General features: G+C 42.0%; 1 protein-coding gene across 4 annotated transcripts in view; it reads left to right on the forward strand.

The window, feature by feature from the left end:
- Positions 1-16,384, forward strand: part of LOC143669116 (phosphatase and actin regulator 1) — a 323,677-nt gene that overhangs the window by 232,787 nt on the left and 74,506 nt on the right. For 3 of the 4 annotated variants that reach the window (XM_077143694.1, XM_077143695.1, XM_077143693.1), the window contains exons 4-5: positions 172-339; positions 2,276-2,482. In XM_077143694.1, the coding sequence (XP_076999809.1) occupies positions 172-339; positions 2,276-2,482 (375 nt within the window). The remainder of the gene's footprint in view (positions 1-171; positions 340-2,275; positions 2,483-16,384) is intronic. The other variant, XM_077143696.1, reaches the window with a different exon arrangement.

A 16,384-nucleotide genomic window follows, 5' to 3' on the forward strand; every position in this document is an offset into this window, starting at 1 on the left:
CAGAAGATCGCTGGAAATGACTGCTGTCGTGGTTGGATGCCCTCTCTCTAAAGATAAAGTAAATGTCTTAAAAGCAAAAGACTAAATGTCAACGTGAGATACCGACCCTGATGAGGTTTGTTCAAAGGGCAGCCCTTGTTTAATTCTTCCGTCTCCTTCTCCTGCTGACAGATGGGGAGCTCTCCATCTCCAATGAAGACGATTCCTTGGAAAACGGGCAGTCCCTGAGCTCCAGCCAGCTGTCTCTGCCTGCACTGTCAGAAATGGAGCCAGTCCCAATGCCCAGGGATCCCTGCTCGTATGAGGTGCTCCAACCTTCAGACATCATGGATGGGACAGGTAATGCCCCTTGGCAGAGGAGAGCGGGTCCCCAGAATGTGGCATTGAGGGCCTGCAGCCTAGCTGAATTTGGGGTTCTATTTTGAACCATCCTGAACATAAGGATCTGGAAATAAGATTGAAACTTACTGTTTAGGGTATACTTAGTACAGAAAATGTGGAGGATATTTATGTTTTTGTTCTGCCATTTTTTTTTTATCATCTAATCTGTTTTTAAAGAAGTTAGGCCTTTTGGGGGTAGCGAGATGTTTTTAAATGCCATCGTTTTGTATTCTAACACTCATTTTGATCAGATGGAGCTAAAGAACCCTGCACTTCCATGGGTGCCCACCTAATCCACCTCTTCAGATGGCCCCTGGCATGCCCTTTAAGCCTAGCCCCACTCTGCCAGTGGGCAAGTCCTGGTTAAGTCGTCTCCTGGCTATAGATGGCCTTTTCTGCCATCTGACTGTCACCCCCTTCTTGAATCCCAAATCACCCTGGTGGCCAACACCCATTCTCTCGGAGGGTTTACAGGTTGGTCCTAATTAGCTGGAAGATGACTCCCTCCCTGCGGCCAATGAGGAGTTGTTGTGGTCAGGAGGCAAGTCTGGGGATTGGGACCTCTTGGGATATCTGGTGTATGGGTCGGAAGGTCATGTCCTTTCTCCACACCACGCGCACAACACACACCAGCAGGAGCTCACGTGGGAGAGTGAGAGAGATGGGTGTCTCACAAAGTTAATTCCAATGCTTCACTTTGGGGCTTGGTGAGTCATGACTCCATGGGTGTGTCAAACACTGCTAATAATAGTGCCCCTTGAGACAGGGGAAGAATTTAGCGCTCATGAAGATTATTTGCAGGGCTTTGATGCTACCCAGATTAGGGAGGGAGAAGTGGGTAGGGGAGATGAGAAGTCATTTATAGGCATGCTTATGGTGGCAGGGACAGAAGGCAAGAGGATATGCAGTTGAGTTACATTTTTCTCCCCTAGGGATATTTTTTCCATCTAAAAGCAATGAATTTTTTTTTTTTGTTAATTCAGCCTTGACATTGCAGTCAGATGGATTTGATTGCTAAGTAAAATCTGTCATCCCAGTGAAGTCATGGAGTTTCACTCTGTCACTGGCCAGGCTGCCAGCACAGTAATAAGACTTCACTCCCGCCCTATAAACATCTCTTATTGGAGCCAGTTGGGGATCCCCCTGTGGAGGAAAAACTCAGTCCCATTACCGAGCAAAGAGAAATGGGGGTTAATCTAAACAAGAAATCCACACACCTGGGGAATAAGAGGGAAGAGGAAAGAAGATAAAAAGGTGTTGACCTGGGGTGGGCCACGGTGGCTCAGCAGGCAGAGTTCTCGCCTGCCATGCTGAAGACCTGGGTTTCATTCCCAGTGCCTGCCCATGCAAAAAATAAAAATTAAAAAAGGTGTTGACCTGGGGCATTTTTTGCCTTTTTCCAAGTTCATAGGAACGGGCTGGGGTACAGTAGGGTCCCTAAAATGGCAGGTTACTGACTTGGAGGCAGCAGCTCAGCCCTGACAGCTCACACGCCTGGAGGAGCAGCCACCCCAGGCCCGTGGTGTACACCCACCCACGGTCAGCATCCTAATTTCATCTTCAGGTGGGCTTCCGGAATCTGAGAGCAAGACCCAAAGGGCCAGCACGTGCTTTTGATGGTTTTGAGAAAATGTCTCCTTCCGTTTTCTCCCCTCTTGCTCTTTCCACCTCTGCCACTCCTCTGTGTCCCTCCACCCCAACCCCCTCTTGCTTTATTGGATTTCTGGCTCCTGTTCTTTAACTTCTCCACACATATGTGACAACGTTGTGCAGAGGCACCCCCGGCCATGCTGCTAACCCTTGTCTGTCTCTGTTCCCATCCTGGCTTCCGCCAGCCCGCGCCACGCTGCTGTTTCTGTAATGTCTTCTGTGTATCATGTGGTTGTACCTTCAGTGTCTGAAGAGAGTCCCTCTGCCAGTGAGTCTGGGGTCCTCCTGTCCCAAGATCCTCCTGCCAAACCAGTCCTGCTTCTGCCCCCCAAAAAACCTGCTGCTTTCTCTGGAGACCCTGAGGAGACCCCAGTGAAGCAGCTGTCCCTCCTCAAGCAGCCCCCCGCATTGCCTCCCAAACCCATTGGCAGGATTGCCAACCACTTAACAGGTGAGTCACGGGGTCCCTCCTTCCCTTCAAGGGATGATGCTGTTTTGTTTGGGATTCCTCCCCCCCCCCTTTTTTTTTCTTTTTACCTGCAGCCTAATTGTTCCTCTCCGATGAGGTCTCTGTGGGATGCTTGGGTGTTTTTGTGTGTATTTTGGTGCTTGCAGTTGTGACCTGGGTTTGTGTGGTTTGTGTCAAAAAAAGGGTGGTGTACACCTGCCAGTCAAACTGCCAAGAGCCTTCAGTCACCTGTATCTATAATCTGTATGTATTTATGTGACTAATTTGCAAGACTGTGTTCTCAGCTAGGTGAATCAGATCTCACTTTAACATCTTTGCAAAGATTAAGATTTTTTCCTTCATAATGAATTTATTGAGGTTGTTAGTTTATTTGTCTTTAAATCACTGATGGGAAGCCCCACTTACTTCTGTTAGAATTCAAATGAGTGCTGTTGTCCTCTTAAAAAAATAAAGGAAAAAAAATCTGCAAAGAACTGTCTGTTTTTAAAGAAATAGTAAGGCTAATAATGTAAACCTAAAATGATCTTCTGTTTTATATTTTTAAGGTGTTACCGTATGAATGTACCCACAATTATTAAATTGGGCATATAGCGAAATGGCAGTCAACTGTACATGAATCAGATATCACTTTGTGACTTAAGGCTGTGTGTCATCAGAAGTTAAAGGATTTCTGAGGGCTGTTGCTCTGGCCTTGGTAACAACCCCACCGATGAGAGATAGACTGACTTGACACAATGCATTTGGTATTTTTACATTTAGTACCTAATTGATCCCTATGACATTTTTGGAACGTGTAATGGGGATAGAGATGGGGAAGAATATTCACCTATTTTATAGATAGAAAAATGGAGGGCCAAGAAAAGTAAGAGACTTTCCCAAGACCAGCAGGAATTCTGGAGTAGAGCCAAAATTAGACCCGGTGGCCCCCAAGTCCTAATTCAGTGCATCTTGTTTCCATGACAGCAGGAATTTCCATGATGCCTCTCACATGGTACTGGGTGTTATTAGGTCTGTTTAATAGGGTTGTGTCAGGCTAATCTGTCATTGTCATCTAAAGATACCATTTAACACATTCATAACATTTTGGTTTGTCACCTCAAAGTTTAAATTCCTGGAAAACCACAAAGGAAAAAAGAGTATCATAAGCTTCCCTCTTCATGGTAACCACTATCCTGCCAGCCATTCTGTCCACCTACCTACCCACCTATCTACCCATCTACCTATCTTTCTATCTACCTACCTATTTATCTAACTAATAAAAAATAGAACATCAGCGTACATAGTGTCTTATCACGTGCCTTTTCCACTTAGTGGTATTTTGTGAACTTGTTCTCAGGTGAGTAAATAATTCCACAACATGATTTATTAGCTGCTTTGTGTAAATCTAGAAGTCAAAGTTTACCTGAATAATCCCTTAGATGTTTACATTTTTATATTATAAAAAATACTATTATGAACATCCTTGTACATATATCTATATAAACATTTCAGATTTTCCCCTAGTTCATTCCTAGATTTGGAATTGCTGAGTCAAAGGGCATATACCTATTCAGACTTTGCTGCCAAATTTCCCTTGAAAAGAAAGATAAAATATTGAAAAATATGTTATCCACATTTGTTCAACATATGTACTTTAAGCATAATGTTTTATATATCAAAGGGGATGCAAATATATGAGGGTTTAATGATATATATATTTAATGATATTATATATAATATATATTATATAATTCACTATATATATAGTGAATGCCAAAATAAATATTGTAGGAGGTATTACTTATAGTCTGATAAAAGGGTTAGTGGAGAAGCTGAAGGTTGAACTAACCTTTGAAGCATGAAGGCATTCATGGAAGAGGGGAAGACCATTCTGGGAAAAGAAATCATGGACAAAGGCATAGAGGTGGCAAAGAGGATGGCATGTTTTGGGTCAGTGACGAGGTGGCTAAGCTGTGGTGGAGGGGTCACCTTGGGGTGTTCTGAGAGAGGACTGATGAGGTAGAGCCTATGAGGGTTTAGAGCTTATGCCCTAGGCAGTGGAAAACCCTTGGAGGCTTCTGAGCTGGGGAAAGATAGGGTGCGATCTAGCCTGAAAATATCTTCCTGGGTCTCTTGTAGATGTAGAGAAAGAGGTTAGTTGCCAATCAGAGAAGCACAGAGACCCACCCCAGAATCACTGGTTGAATTAAATTGAACTGTTTGAGTTAGTGAGACTGTTTCAGTCATTCAAATATGGGTTAGCAAGCAACTGGCTCACAACAGTGGGAAGAGAGAGTGTAGACCATGGGATAAAACATTTCAAAAGAAGAATGGACAGAAATTCTTAACACCACCCTCCAGTTTACCTAGCTATCTGATTAATGAAAGCGCACGTGAGATATTCTGTCAGTCCTGAAACTTGGATAGCCTGGTACCCTTGGGACTTTTTTGCTATATTCAGGGAAGAATGGAGGAGACCTAAATGATATCAATCTCTCTGGCTTCACTAGTCCTTTCCCAAGGAGAATGGGCTGTTATCTGTAAACCAGATCTCCAATTATATAGTCTTGGTCAAATGGGTGAAAATACATGAAGGCTAATACCTTTACCATAATATTCTTGATAGTCTCTTAAATGTGACAAAAACAAAACAGGTAGAGATGTCTGTAGGCCTTGGGTCCCATGCTATACTTTTGGTTTAGTTAATTAGACTTGCTGAATTTTTGTAAGTGAGCCATCAGTCATCAGGAATCAGCATCACCATGAGGCAGCTACGTTAACCTTGTTCTCTTACTAATTACTCTGGAGACATCTGGGCCTTGTCAAAAAGAATTAATAGAATTCTAGAACTCTAAATCAAGGCTTATGAGTTTTAGTGTGTTCTCAGTGTCTGTTATTCCACTGACGTTTTTCAAAGGAAAAACAGGACAATTTGAAAGATACCGAGCGTAATTAATAGAGAGTGACAGTGGTACAGGGGCTGGCAGGCTGCTGGAGGAAACGTGACCCTGAACTTGGGCAGTTTCCAGGTGTAGGATTAGGGAAGGAAATTCAGAAATATCTCTGCCTTGGCACTAGCCTCCATTTTTTCAGGAAAATCGTAATTAACTTGGAGTCTGTTTGTCTTAGAAATTGTCTTTGTTCTTCAGCCAGGTAGAGAGAAAATCCCTCTCTCCCAAACTCTCTTCTTCTCTTGCTGTCATCCTCTTCCATCTCATCTTCTCTAGTATCAGCATGCACATAGTGCATAATACAAGGTCAGTCACTGGGCATTAGCTCCCCTGCCTTGCTGAAGATACAGTGCCCATCAGAGGTTATGTAGCGAATATTATCTGCAGGGAATGAACCTCAAAATTCCTTCCTGGAATAATGGATGATCCTAGAAAAAATGAGTGACTGAGGCAAAAACCAGTGTCTCCTACCTTTCTACGTGTTCACCAGTCATCTCTGCAGCCACGCTGGCTCCACAAGCCAAATGTTAAACATTGCATGAATATCCCATGCCTACCACATAAGATACTAGTGATAGTTTCCCCAGTAAGTGCCTGTTGAATAAAGGAAAACTAATTCTATGTTAGCTAGACTGCACAATCTGACACTCTCACATGTGGGTAATAATAATGGCGGCTGCCATTTTTTGAGACTCTGTCATATGAGCCACGTGGTCCTATGAGGTAGAAACCATTATCATCGTCTTCTCCTTTTCACAGAGAAGGAAAGTGATACTTGGCAAAGTTAAATGACTGGGTCATGGTGTCATTTTTAGTAGCGTCCGTACACGAACTTGAACCCATTTTGTTTGATTCCAGAGCCTTTTACTTATTTTATACCATCTCTTCCAACATATCTACTGTTAATAAAAACAAAAACAGAAAAACTGAATCATCAGATTTTTTGTGGTTTCTTGCTATGTATGTTTTAATTAGCTTAAGACATCCAAAATCTACCACTTCACTTTTATAACTCGAGGACAAACAACTATTCAGCCTTTCAAAAACAAGTAATGTTCTCAAGGCACTCAGTTATAAAAGAAGAACCTGAGCTCCGTAGGGTTTAATTTTGGAGAACATGCCAGAAGGAAAAAGTTGTGTAAGAATTGAGATCAGGTGCAAATCACATACACAGCATTTGGCCACAATTAGAGAATGACAAACCAGCAAAGAAAGAAAACTTTTACTAATTCTTAAAAACAAATCCTTCTGATAATGTGAACCTGCCTGGGACTAATTTGCATTAATCTTTAGAACCTCTCATACAAGGAAACTTCCTGTATTGTCAGAGCTTACTTGATGGCTAGTTTCAACATTACCAGAGTATTTGCAACTGCAGATGTCCTGACAGAAAGCATCCATGTCCTATGGTATTTTTCAACCCCAACACTTAGGTATGTCTAATGAGAATCTTCTATCCAGTAGTTGTCAACCCAAGACCAATATTCCTATTTGTAGCTGGCTTCCTGGTTTCGTGGACGCTGTCAGTGTTCTACTGTCACATTCTGATATGTAATTTCATGTGTCTGTTGCTTTCCAAATCCCCCCTCCCCTTTTCTCTCCAAAATCCCACCCCACCTGCCTTCCTGTCCTCTTTCAGCCTCCCTTCCAGGCCCCACAGAATCGTCTCACTTCATCTATCTCTGTTTCTGCCTTCCTTCCCCATATTTTACTCTACCAGTTCAAGAAGATAAGACCACTATAACCTTGACCTTTATCTGTGCCTCTAAGTAGAAGAAAATGATGAGTAAACCCCATGAAGAAGCTTACTCTTGGGAACTGATACACTGAAAGAGTAAGGAATTTACTTTTTAGACCCATTTCTCCATATTTTTTCAGGCTTGATTTTCTTTTCTCAAGAAATGCAGAAATTCTTACCATCGTGTAGATGAGGACTGACTATTGATTAAGACATCTTTTAAAAGAATGCTTTCTGCTCTGACCTCTAGGATCACGGCCAGAGCCAAGGTCATAGCAAAATGCCTTGCTTTTTTGTTTGTTTTTTTGCAGGACTGTTAAGCTGGTGATTTAATTCACTCAGCACTTAATTTGTTGCTGTTTTTACATTTTTATTGTGGTAACATATAACAGAATATCCCATTGTGACAATTTTAAGTGTACAGTTCAGTGGAATTAATTACATCTACGATGTTGTGCCACCATCATCACTAGCCATTACCAAAACTTTTTCATTACACAAAGCAAAAACTCTGCACCCATTAAACAGTAACTCCTCATTCTTCCCTCTCAGTCCCTGGTAACCTCTAAGCTGCTTTTTGTCTCTATGAAATTGCTTATTCTAGATTTTTCATGTAAATGGAATCATACAATATTTGCTTTTTGTGTATGGCTTATTTCACATGACATTTATTGCTATTTTAAATATCTGTGACTTAGGTAAATTTCACGAGAATAGGGATTGAGTCTGCCTTGTTTCCTGCTGTGTTGTGGGACAAAACAGACACTCAGCAAATATTCATTGAATAAATGAAAGAATGAATGTTAATAATGGGGGCTCTAGATTTGGATTCTCTGAGTTCAAATCCAAGCCCTACCACTGACCAGGGAGGTGAACCTTCCGTACATTCTGTAACCACTCGGTGCTTCAGTTTACTTGCCTGTAAAACTGGGATAATGATAGTTCCTGCCTTATGGTTGTTATGGGGACTCATATAATAAGCTCTCAAAAACATTAACCAATTATCATAACCACATTAACAGAAGAGTCAAAGCCAAAGTGTAGGTAATCTATACTGGATATTTCATATAAATTGAATCATACAATACCTATATATGACCCTTTGTGCCTGGCTTTTTTCACTTAGCATACTGTTTTCAAGATTCATCTATGTTGTAGCATGAATAAGAATTTCGTTTTTTTTTTTTTTTTATGGCCAAAAAATATTCCATTGTCTGAATACGCCACATTTTGTTTATCCATTCATTCTCTGATGGACATTTGGGTTGATTCCACTTTTTGGTGGAGCATCACATTTTGAGATTTAATGAATTTTGATTCTTCCCAAGGGAGGGTAACCAGGATAGTAAGAGGTTGAGAGATTACATGAGAATTCTTCAAGAACCTGAGAAGGAAAATGGGAAGCAGTCATCGATGAAATGTCACATAAAGAAGAAGACTTAAACTCTGGGTTATTCTAAAGGGCAAAACTGGGGTCAGTGGTAAGATTCACTAATAGACAACATAAGCAAGAACTTACAGTGTTATGAATCACAATGGAATAGACAGCCTGGCGGGAGCGAGAACCCTGCAGTGAAGGCATTTAAGGAGGAGTTGGGTGATTGTTTGCCAGCAAGCCCATGGCAAGATGTTTGCTTCTTTAGCGAGGCTGACCAAGATATTCTCTGAGTTCTATGTTTCCAAATTTTTATGTTTTCTGCCCAAAATGAAATCTGATTCTCCTATGTTTTGCAGCGTTTTGAAGAAAACTCATAACCTAGGACAAAAGCAAGTCCTTATAAGAATAGCAGTTGGCGAATGACATTCATCCATTGGTCAAACCAGTGGGGTCCAGCACTTTAGGAATTTCAGAGCAAGTTGGGGAAGCCTTTCTGGGCACAACTACACAAAGTGGAACCAGCACCATCCTCATTATAAAAGCAAGAACCATGAGTGTGGAACAATTAATATGCATAATGCATTAGATGCAGGTTAGAAATATGCTGCAGACATCTTTATTTTAGAATGTTTACGGGACTAGCCTAAACTTATTTATACCTTCACCATGAATGTTGCACTTCTTAACAGTGAGTTTCGTTTACTGTATATAACATTTTCTTTTATTCAGCTAAATTTACATCTTTCAAACGTCATAGATATAGTTGATACACATTCTTTGTGATCACTATGTTCTATAAAGTCACTGCAAACACTGAATTAGCTAATGTGGGACAATTGTTCTTAGGGAAATACAGGGTTAGGTTCCTGTGAGCATCTGGTCGCATCATTTTCATCACATAATCAACACATTACCTTGTTTTATGTGTGTTTCTGTTTAAAGACACCTTATTTAATATGTAATGTTGAGACAGTAACATTGAATTCATGGCCGACAGTTCTATAACTCATGCCTGAACGAAGCTTATCTAACACACATATTTTCTCTGTGTGGCACATCACAGCCTTGTTGCGCTTAGGTATAACAGAAAGCACTTCACTTGGTGACTATTTTAAACAGTGAAGTCACCAATAAAATGCACAAAAATGTGGAAAACTAAATATACTTTGGAAAGGACATTTGCTTACAGAGTGAGTGCTGAAACAAGAAGGCAGCGTGTCACCTTGTTCAACCTCAGCTGGAAAACTCAAATATTTCGCCACTCTGTGCAGGGACACAAGCAACCACTTGTTTTGGTTTGCTAAGCTGCTGGAATGCCATATACCAGAAATGGGTTGGCTTTTACAATGAGGATTTATTAGCTTACAAATTTACAGTCCTAAGGCCATGAAAATGTCCAAATGAAGGTATCAAGCGAAATACACTTTTTCTGAGGAAAGGCTGCTGGCATCTGGGGTTCCTCTGTCACATGGGAAGGCTTCTCTCCCAGATTCCATTGCTTTCAGCTTCTCTCTCTCTCTCTTTCTATGTTTCTGACCTCTGTCCTCTCGCAAAGGACTCCAATGAGCAGATTAAGACCCACTTTGAATGGGGTAGATCACATCTCAATTGAAATAACCCAACTAAAAGGTCTCACCTACGATAGGTCTCTACCACCCACAGGAGTGGGTCAGAACAGTATGGCCTTTTCTGAGGTACATTAACAGCTCCAGGCCAGCACAACTGCAAAAGTTGTTGTGACTTAGATTTGGGGGTTACCAATAAGTTTTAGCAAATTGGCGAATTCCCAAATGCGGAGTCCATAAATAATGAAGCCCGACTACACGTCCCCTGGTTCTCGTGTTCTGAGACTGGAGGAACATGCTCATGCCCACCCCTTGTGACTTTATGATCTTAATTGGTTGCCTTCTCAGTTGTTGTCCATATGGTCACAAACAACAGTCCTCCTTGGCCCCTTGTGGGCGTTCTCAGATGTGTATGCCTTTCAGCTGTCATCTCTAACCTTTCTTGAGGAAGGCTTCAGCAGCTCCGTTATCAACTGAATGACATTCTTCTTCCCCAATTTCTGACAGCAGTAGTCCGTGGCTCCAAAAAGAAATACAACACATTTTCATGTAGGTAATTTATCATGTCTGACAAAATAGTTACTGAATCTTATCAGTAGATATTTGTCCCATAATTATAGGGACTTCTTTGGCTCTGATTCTTGACAGTAGTTCCTTGACCGTGAATAATGTGTAATTTTACTAAAATATCTATTTTAGTTGCTTGCCCCTAGGGATTGAATCATGTGCCCGATACAAGGCACATTCAGGTCCCAGCCCCTGCTCCTATGTCTATGAACCCATTTGTAAGTAGGCCCTTAGAATATGTTATTAGTTAAGGTGTGTGTGCAGACTGAATGAAGGTGGGCCTTGATCAAATATGACTCAAGTCCTTATAAGCAAAGGAAATTGGGCACAGAAGAAGCCATGAGAAGCAGCCAGAAGCTGCAAAGTCAACAGAACCCAGAAGAGAAAGGAGAATACACTGCCATGTGCATTACCGTGTGATGGAAAAGCCAAGGAATCCGAAGATGACCGGCCAGTCAGAGATATTGACCCTGGAAGGAAGCAACCTTTCTTAGCATCTGAGATACTAGGAGCCCATGAATTCCTCTTGTTAAGCCAACCCCTTTTGCTGTATTTGTTTTAGCAGGCAGGAAACTAAGACACATGCCCTGCACTAGTGACTTGCCTGGCTGATGAGTGGCGCTCATCGACTGTGCTGCCATCTCCACCTCAGTGAGCGCCTCCTCCCTGCTCCCCTCTGTGAGCTCCTCCCAGCTCCCCTCTATGAGCTCCTCTCTGCTCCCCTTTTGTGAGCTCCTCCCTACTCCACCTCAATGAGCTCCTCCTTACCATTTCAGTGAGCTCTTCCTTACTTCATTTCACTGAGCCACTATTCCTTCCTGCTCATTGTCACGTTCCCAGACATTCTTGAATGGGGTAAATTTTAAAACAAAAATGTTTCTTTGTGGAAAATGGTTCTGTAATAATCAACTGTGAGGGCTGGTGCTGTGTATGCTATAATGGCCCTCATTTTAGGGATTCTGGAAGGTCTTAGAACAGATTCTTCACAAATGCCAAGTGTTTGCTATCGTTTACATGTGCTGGCCTGGCTTGGTAAAGCAAACCAAGTTCAGGGCATTTAACACAAAGAACTCTCTTCTGTCCACACTGACCCTCTCCCCACAGAGGGTCAGTCAACACATTTTGCCTTTGCAGACATTTGACCAAGTTAAAAAATGCCAGACTACCATAATACTCTCTAGGGCAACCTGGTAGCCGGAAGGAATTGATGGTGCTCCTGTGGAAATCAGTCAATGAGAATCACAGTTAGCAGTTTAGTGACTGCCAGTGGAGTGCATGTATCTACAAAAGGAAATCAGAGATTCTGACCCTCTGAAACCAGGTGGCAAATGACTAAGAAATCTTTACAACACCTTTGTTCATTAAGGCACTAAGTGCTACCATCATTGGCAAGTACTTCTGATGCATCAGCAATTATCATTGGGCTTTTCCAGCAAGTTTTGAAAAAAGGTTCACTTATGATAGTAAAAAGAAAGGCTTGAGGTATGTTCATTTAGCCCCAGCTCCTGTGTGTAGGCTCCAGTCATAAAGCGCAAGAACCAACTGCAGATGTCGTCTTGGCTTGTCATTTCCTTGTCTGAAGCCACAGGCCAGAGCTATCCCATGATTGGAGATACAGCCCTCTTGGGTTTTATGGCTCTGTGACATTCATAGTTGGGGTTTATTTTCCTTGTTCTCTGGAACTGGTCATTTTGCTTTCTCCACTCCATCAACATCGATGTTTTTATGAAGATGCTCCATCTTATTCACTCTGGCTGCAGCGGAGTCATCCGTTCCTAATAAATCAGCAGGCAGAGAGCTTTATGCTTGCTCCACAAGGACCAGCCACCATCATCTTTATGGTACAAGAGATCATGTCCTCCAATGATGAATAAATATGGTGTATCTGATAGAAGCAAAACATTTTATTCAGTGAATTGCTATCAAGGTAAAAGAGGATTTTAGAGGTAAAGAGACTTGAGCCCCCAAAAGGTTAGATATCTTTCCTAGCAAATTAGTAGCAGAGAATCCTGGCTTTCGGATACCCAGTTTCTTTTTCACTAGCTCTCAATACTGAGACAGTCTAGGATGATCTGAATTACACAATGACTCCTAACCTACCTCTCTGCATTGTCTTGCTGCAATATATTGTTGCAGGGATGGAAACCTGCTAAGATTTCCTTCAGAAGCCTCCTTGCTGTACTAATTGATTCACTTTCCAGTCACCCCTGTTTTTTTCACCTCCTTACTTACAGTAGAACAAAATAGATTAAATACATACTCAGTGGCTTTTTTGACTTCTATCTCCCCACCCCAGGCTGGGAAACTGTCAGAATGGATGGACTTCCTCAGGTACAGCAAGGGTCCTGTTGATAATGCTGCAAATGCACGTATCTAGTGCTTTGTAGCTTATAAGGCATTTTCACGCTATCTCGTCTCACCCTCACAAGAACCTATGGAAGAGGGCAGAGGCTATTTTATTATTTTTATTCCAGAAACAATTAATGCTACATCCTTTGAATTCCTGTTACATAACAAACACTGTCTTGGGGTATTTTATACCCAAGCACTTTGCCAACCTCCCTTTTGGGGGACTCGGCAGAATTACAAAAAGGAGCTCATTCTTTAGGTAACTTAGTCCATTCCGGGACATGGATTTCAGCCCCACTCGTGCCCTCAGCACATCACATGGTGACTGTGTAGATGTTAATCTGTTCACTTCTCATAACAGACCTAAAGGAGAGTGGATGATACTCCCTTTTCCACACTTTTCCACACTCAGGCGAGGAATCTGAGCCCCTCAGGTAGGTACTAGGTAGGACTAGACCTCACCTCTTCTCTTTTCAAAGGCAATGGCATTTTCACCAGGCCCTTCGGACCCCTGAGAGCAAGCAGAAGCCTCTGCAGCCCCTGCCCACCTCCCAGAGTGCAGGACCAGGGTCGTCTCCTCCTCCCGAGGGCTCTGGGCATCGTCACGTTGCCTGTGGAGGGAGCAGCCTCTTCCAAAAGGCATCCCTCTCAGAGAAGTGCTTCTCAGAGTCACCTGGGGATCCCGTCAAGGCACAGGTCCTTGTTCAGAAGGGTTGGGTTCACCCTGAAGTTCTGCATTTCTGACCAACTCTCAAGGGAAGCTGATGCTGCTGATCCCTGGGCCACACTTTGATAAGAAGAGGCTTAGTGTAAGAGAAATGTCACTAAGCTCCACCTTTTCCTTCTGCTCTACATACCTGGTGAGAAGGAAAACCAGCCAATCATTTATTGACCCTCCCCCCAACACACATTGTACACCTGGCCCAGTCCCTAGTAGCAGTTAAGACAGGCGAGGTGAGGAAATAGCCACACCCAGTGTGGTTTTATTGATGCTTTAAGGCCACCCACTGCAAAAAAAAAATCAGCACCAACTCAAAAGAAATGAAATGGATTGAATCAACTCCATACAAAATCCCGAGGAAAAGGACACACAGGGGCCATGGGAGCTCAGTGGGCAACCCACCTAAACCCAACCTCGGGGAGGACAAATTGATAATGGTGATGCCAATGAGAGCAGCAGGGATAACAGTTACTATTTATTGAGTAACCAATTGCCAGGCACTCTATTAAACAGTTGTTTACATTATTTAATTTAATATTCACAATAGCTCTATTTCATTTACCCCCATTACACAGGTTGCTAAACTGAACATTGGAGAGAGAGATTAATTTGCTGAAGGTAACAGCTGAATAAGTGTTTGGTTCTGTAGTTTATATTTCTCATAAGGCAAATTTTAGTTACTGTTCTAGTTTGCAAGCTGCCAGAATGTGATATACCAGAAATAGGATGGCTTTTTAAAAGAGGCGTTTATTAAGTTTCAAGTTTACATATTCTAAGGCCGTGAAAATGTCCAAATTAAAGCCAGACTATAGAAATGTCCAATCTAAGGCATCCAGGGAATGATATCTTGGTTTAAGAAAGCCAATGATGTTCAGAGTTTATCTCTCAACTGGAAAGGCACATGGTGAACATGGCAACATCTGCTAGCTTTCTCTCCAGGCTTCTTATCTCATGAAGTTCCCCTGAGGGTGTTTTCCTTTTTCATCTCCAAAGGCCTTTGGCTGCGTGGGCTCTCTCCGCTCTGGTGGCTGTAAAGGTTTTTCCAAAATGGTTCCCATTTAAAGGGCTCCAGTAAGCAACCCCACCTTGGATGGGTGGAGACACATCTCCACAGAAACCATCCAATCAAAAGTTACCACCCACAACTGGATGGGTCACATCTCCATGGGAACAATCAAAAAGCTTCCACCCAGTAATACTGAATGAGGATTAAAGGACATGGCTTTTCTGGGGTATACAACAGAATCAAACTGGCACAGTTAGGATTTGGGCTTTCCTACTCCTATAATAAATAATGCCAGTTTCTCAAAGAGTGGTCTCCACTTAGGTCAGAGTATTCCAGGAGCTTATTGTAAAAATCAGACCCCTGTACCCCATTGTAGATGCACTGAATCTGAACCACCAAAAGTTAAGGTACATGAATTTGCCTTTCCTTCAGTATTGAGGTTGATAAACCACTGTCTTAAGAATTTGGCCTATTAAAAAATAAAAGTCATTGGAATAAAGTATAACCCAGTCCATCCATCTCACTTTGTCATCTTCACTAGGCAAATGTCAGCGCCTCACCGAAAAGAAATGAGTATGGGTGTATGTGTCTTCTTTTGCTTAATAAATGTGTAAAGTACACATAGGGCATATTAAAGATCAGCAAGAAGACTCCAATACATTGAATCACTGTATAGGAAAAGCTATCAACTTGGCAAGTATTTATTGCCTGAGACAAAATTTTGAAGAAATGACAAAGTTGTATAAAAAATCTTTTCAGTGTTCTAAAGTAGATCAAATAGAAAAATCCACCAGTGAGCATATAAGAAGTCCCAGAGGTCATAAAATGCTCATAGTTGACAAATGGTTTTTATAGATATAAAATTAAATTTGAAGTGCCATTCCGCAAATAGGTTTTATTAAAAAATCCTTTAATAGCAAATATTAGAATTGGGCAAGCTAGCCATTAGGTGAATAGATTTCACGCAAATTAGCTTTCAGTAAAATGGTTTCAGGCAAATTGGTCTTTTGCTTTTTACAAATTAGGGGCATAAAAATAGAACCCGAAAACCATCCTAATGAGCTCCCAGCATAGGTATTTGCCCAGCTCTTTTGGTAAAAATGATACAACTCAGCCATTGGCCATTGCTTGCTAGAATGTCCCAATCTCCTGCAGGTTCATACTCCAAGCCTTTTGGCACCCGTAAATCAGTGATTTGAACATATATACTCCCCGGGCAATAGTAGATCCCAGGGAGCATTTTCAACTCCAAATACATGGTCAGGAAGTTCTGGTTCAGTGTAGATCAGAGGTGAAGCCTGGGAAATACAAACTTGATTTCAATGCCAGTTGACTGCCACAGATGTTCCAAACAAGAACTGTTGCCCTTGGTTAGAGAAAAGAATGAGTATAAGAATGGATCTCAAACTGGCTTTTCAAAAACACAAATCTGGACCCCACCCCCAGAATCCCTCAAAGGTGGGGCAGGGAGTAAGGGGCTGCATACGTCTTGTTTTGAAATATCTGGATAACCCTAATACATATACCCCCAGGCTACAAGAGTAGCCATCACCCCTCAGACCAGTAATCCCACTGTAGGAATGCTGGCGTGTTTAGGAGGAGCCAGCTACCAGGTAGCTGGAAAGACCAG

This window comes from Tamandua tetradactyla, chromosome 25, assembly GCF_023851605.1.
Source record: "Tamandua tetradactyla isolate mTamTet1 chromosome 25, mTamTet1.pri, whole genome shotgun sequence".
Taxonomy (NCBI): domain Eukaryota; kingdom Metazoa; phylum Chordata; class Mammalia; order Pilosa; family Myrmecophagidae; genus Tamandua; species Tamandua tetradactyla.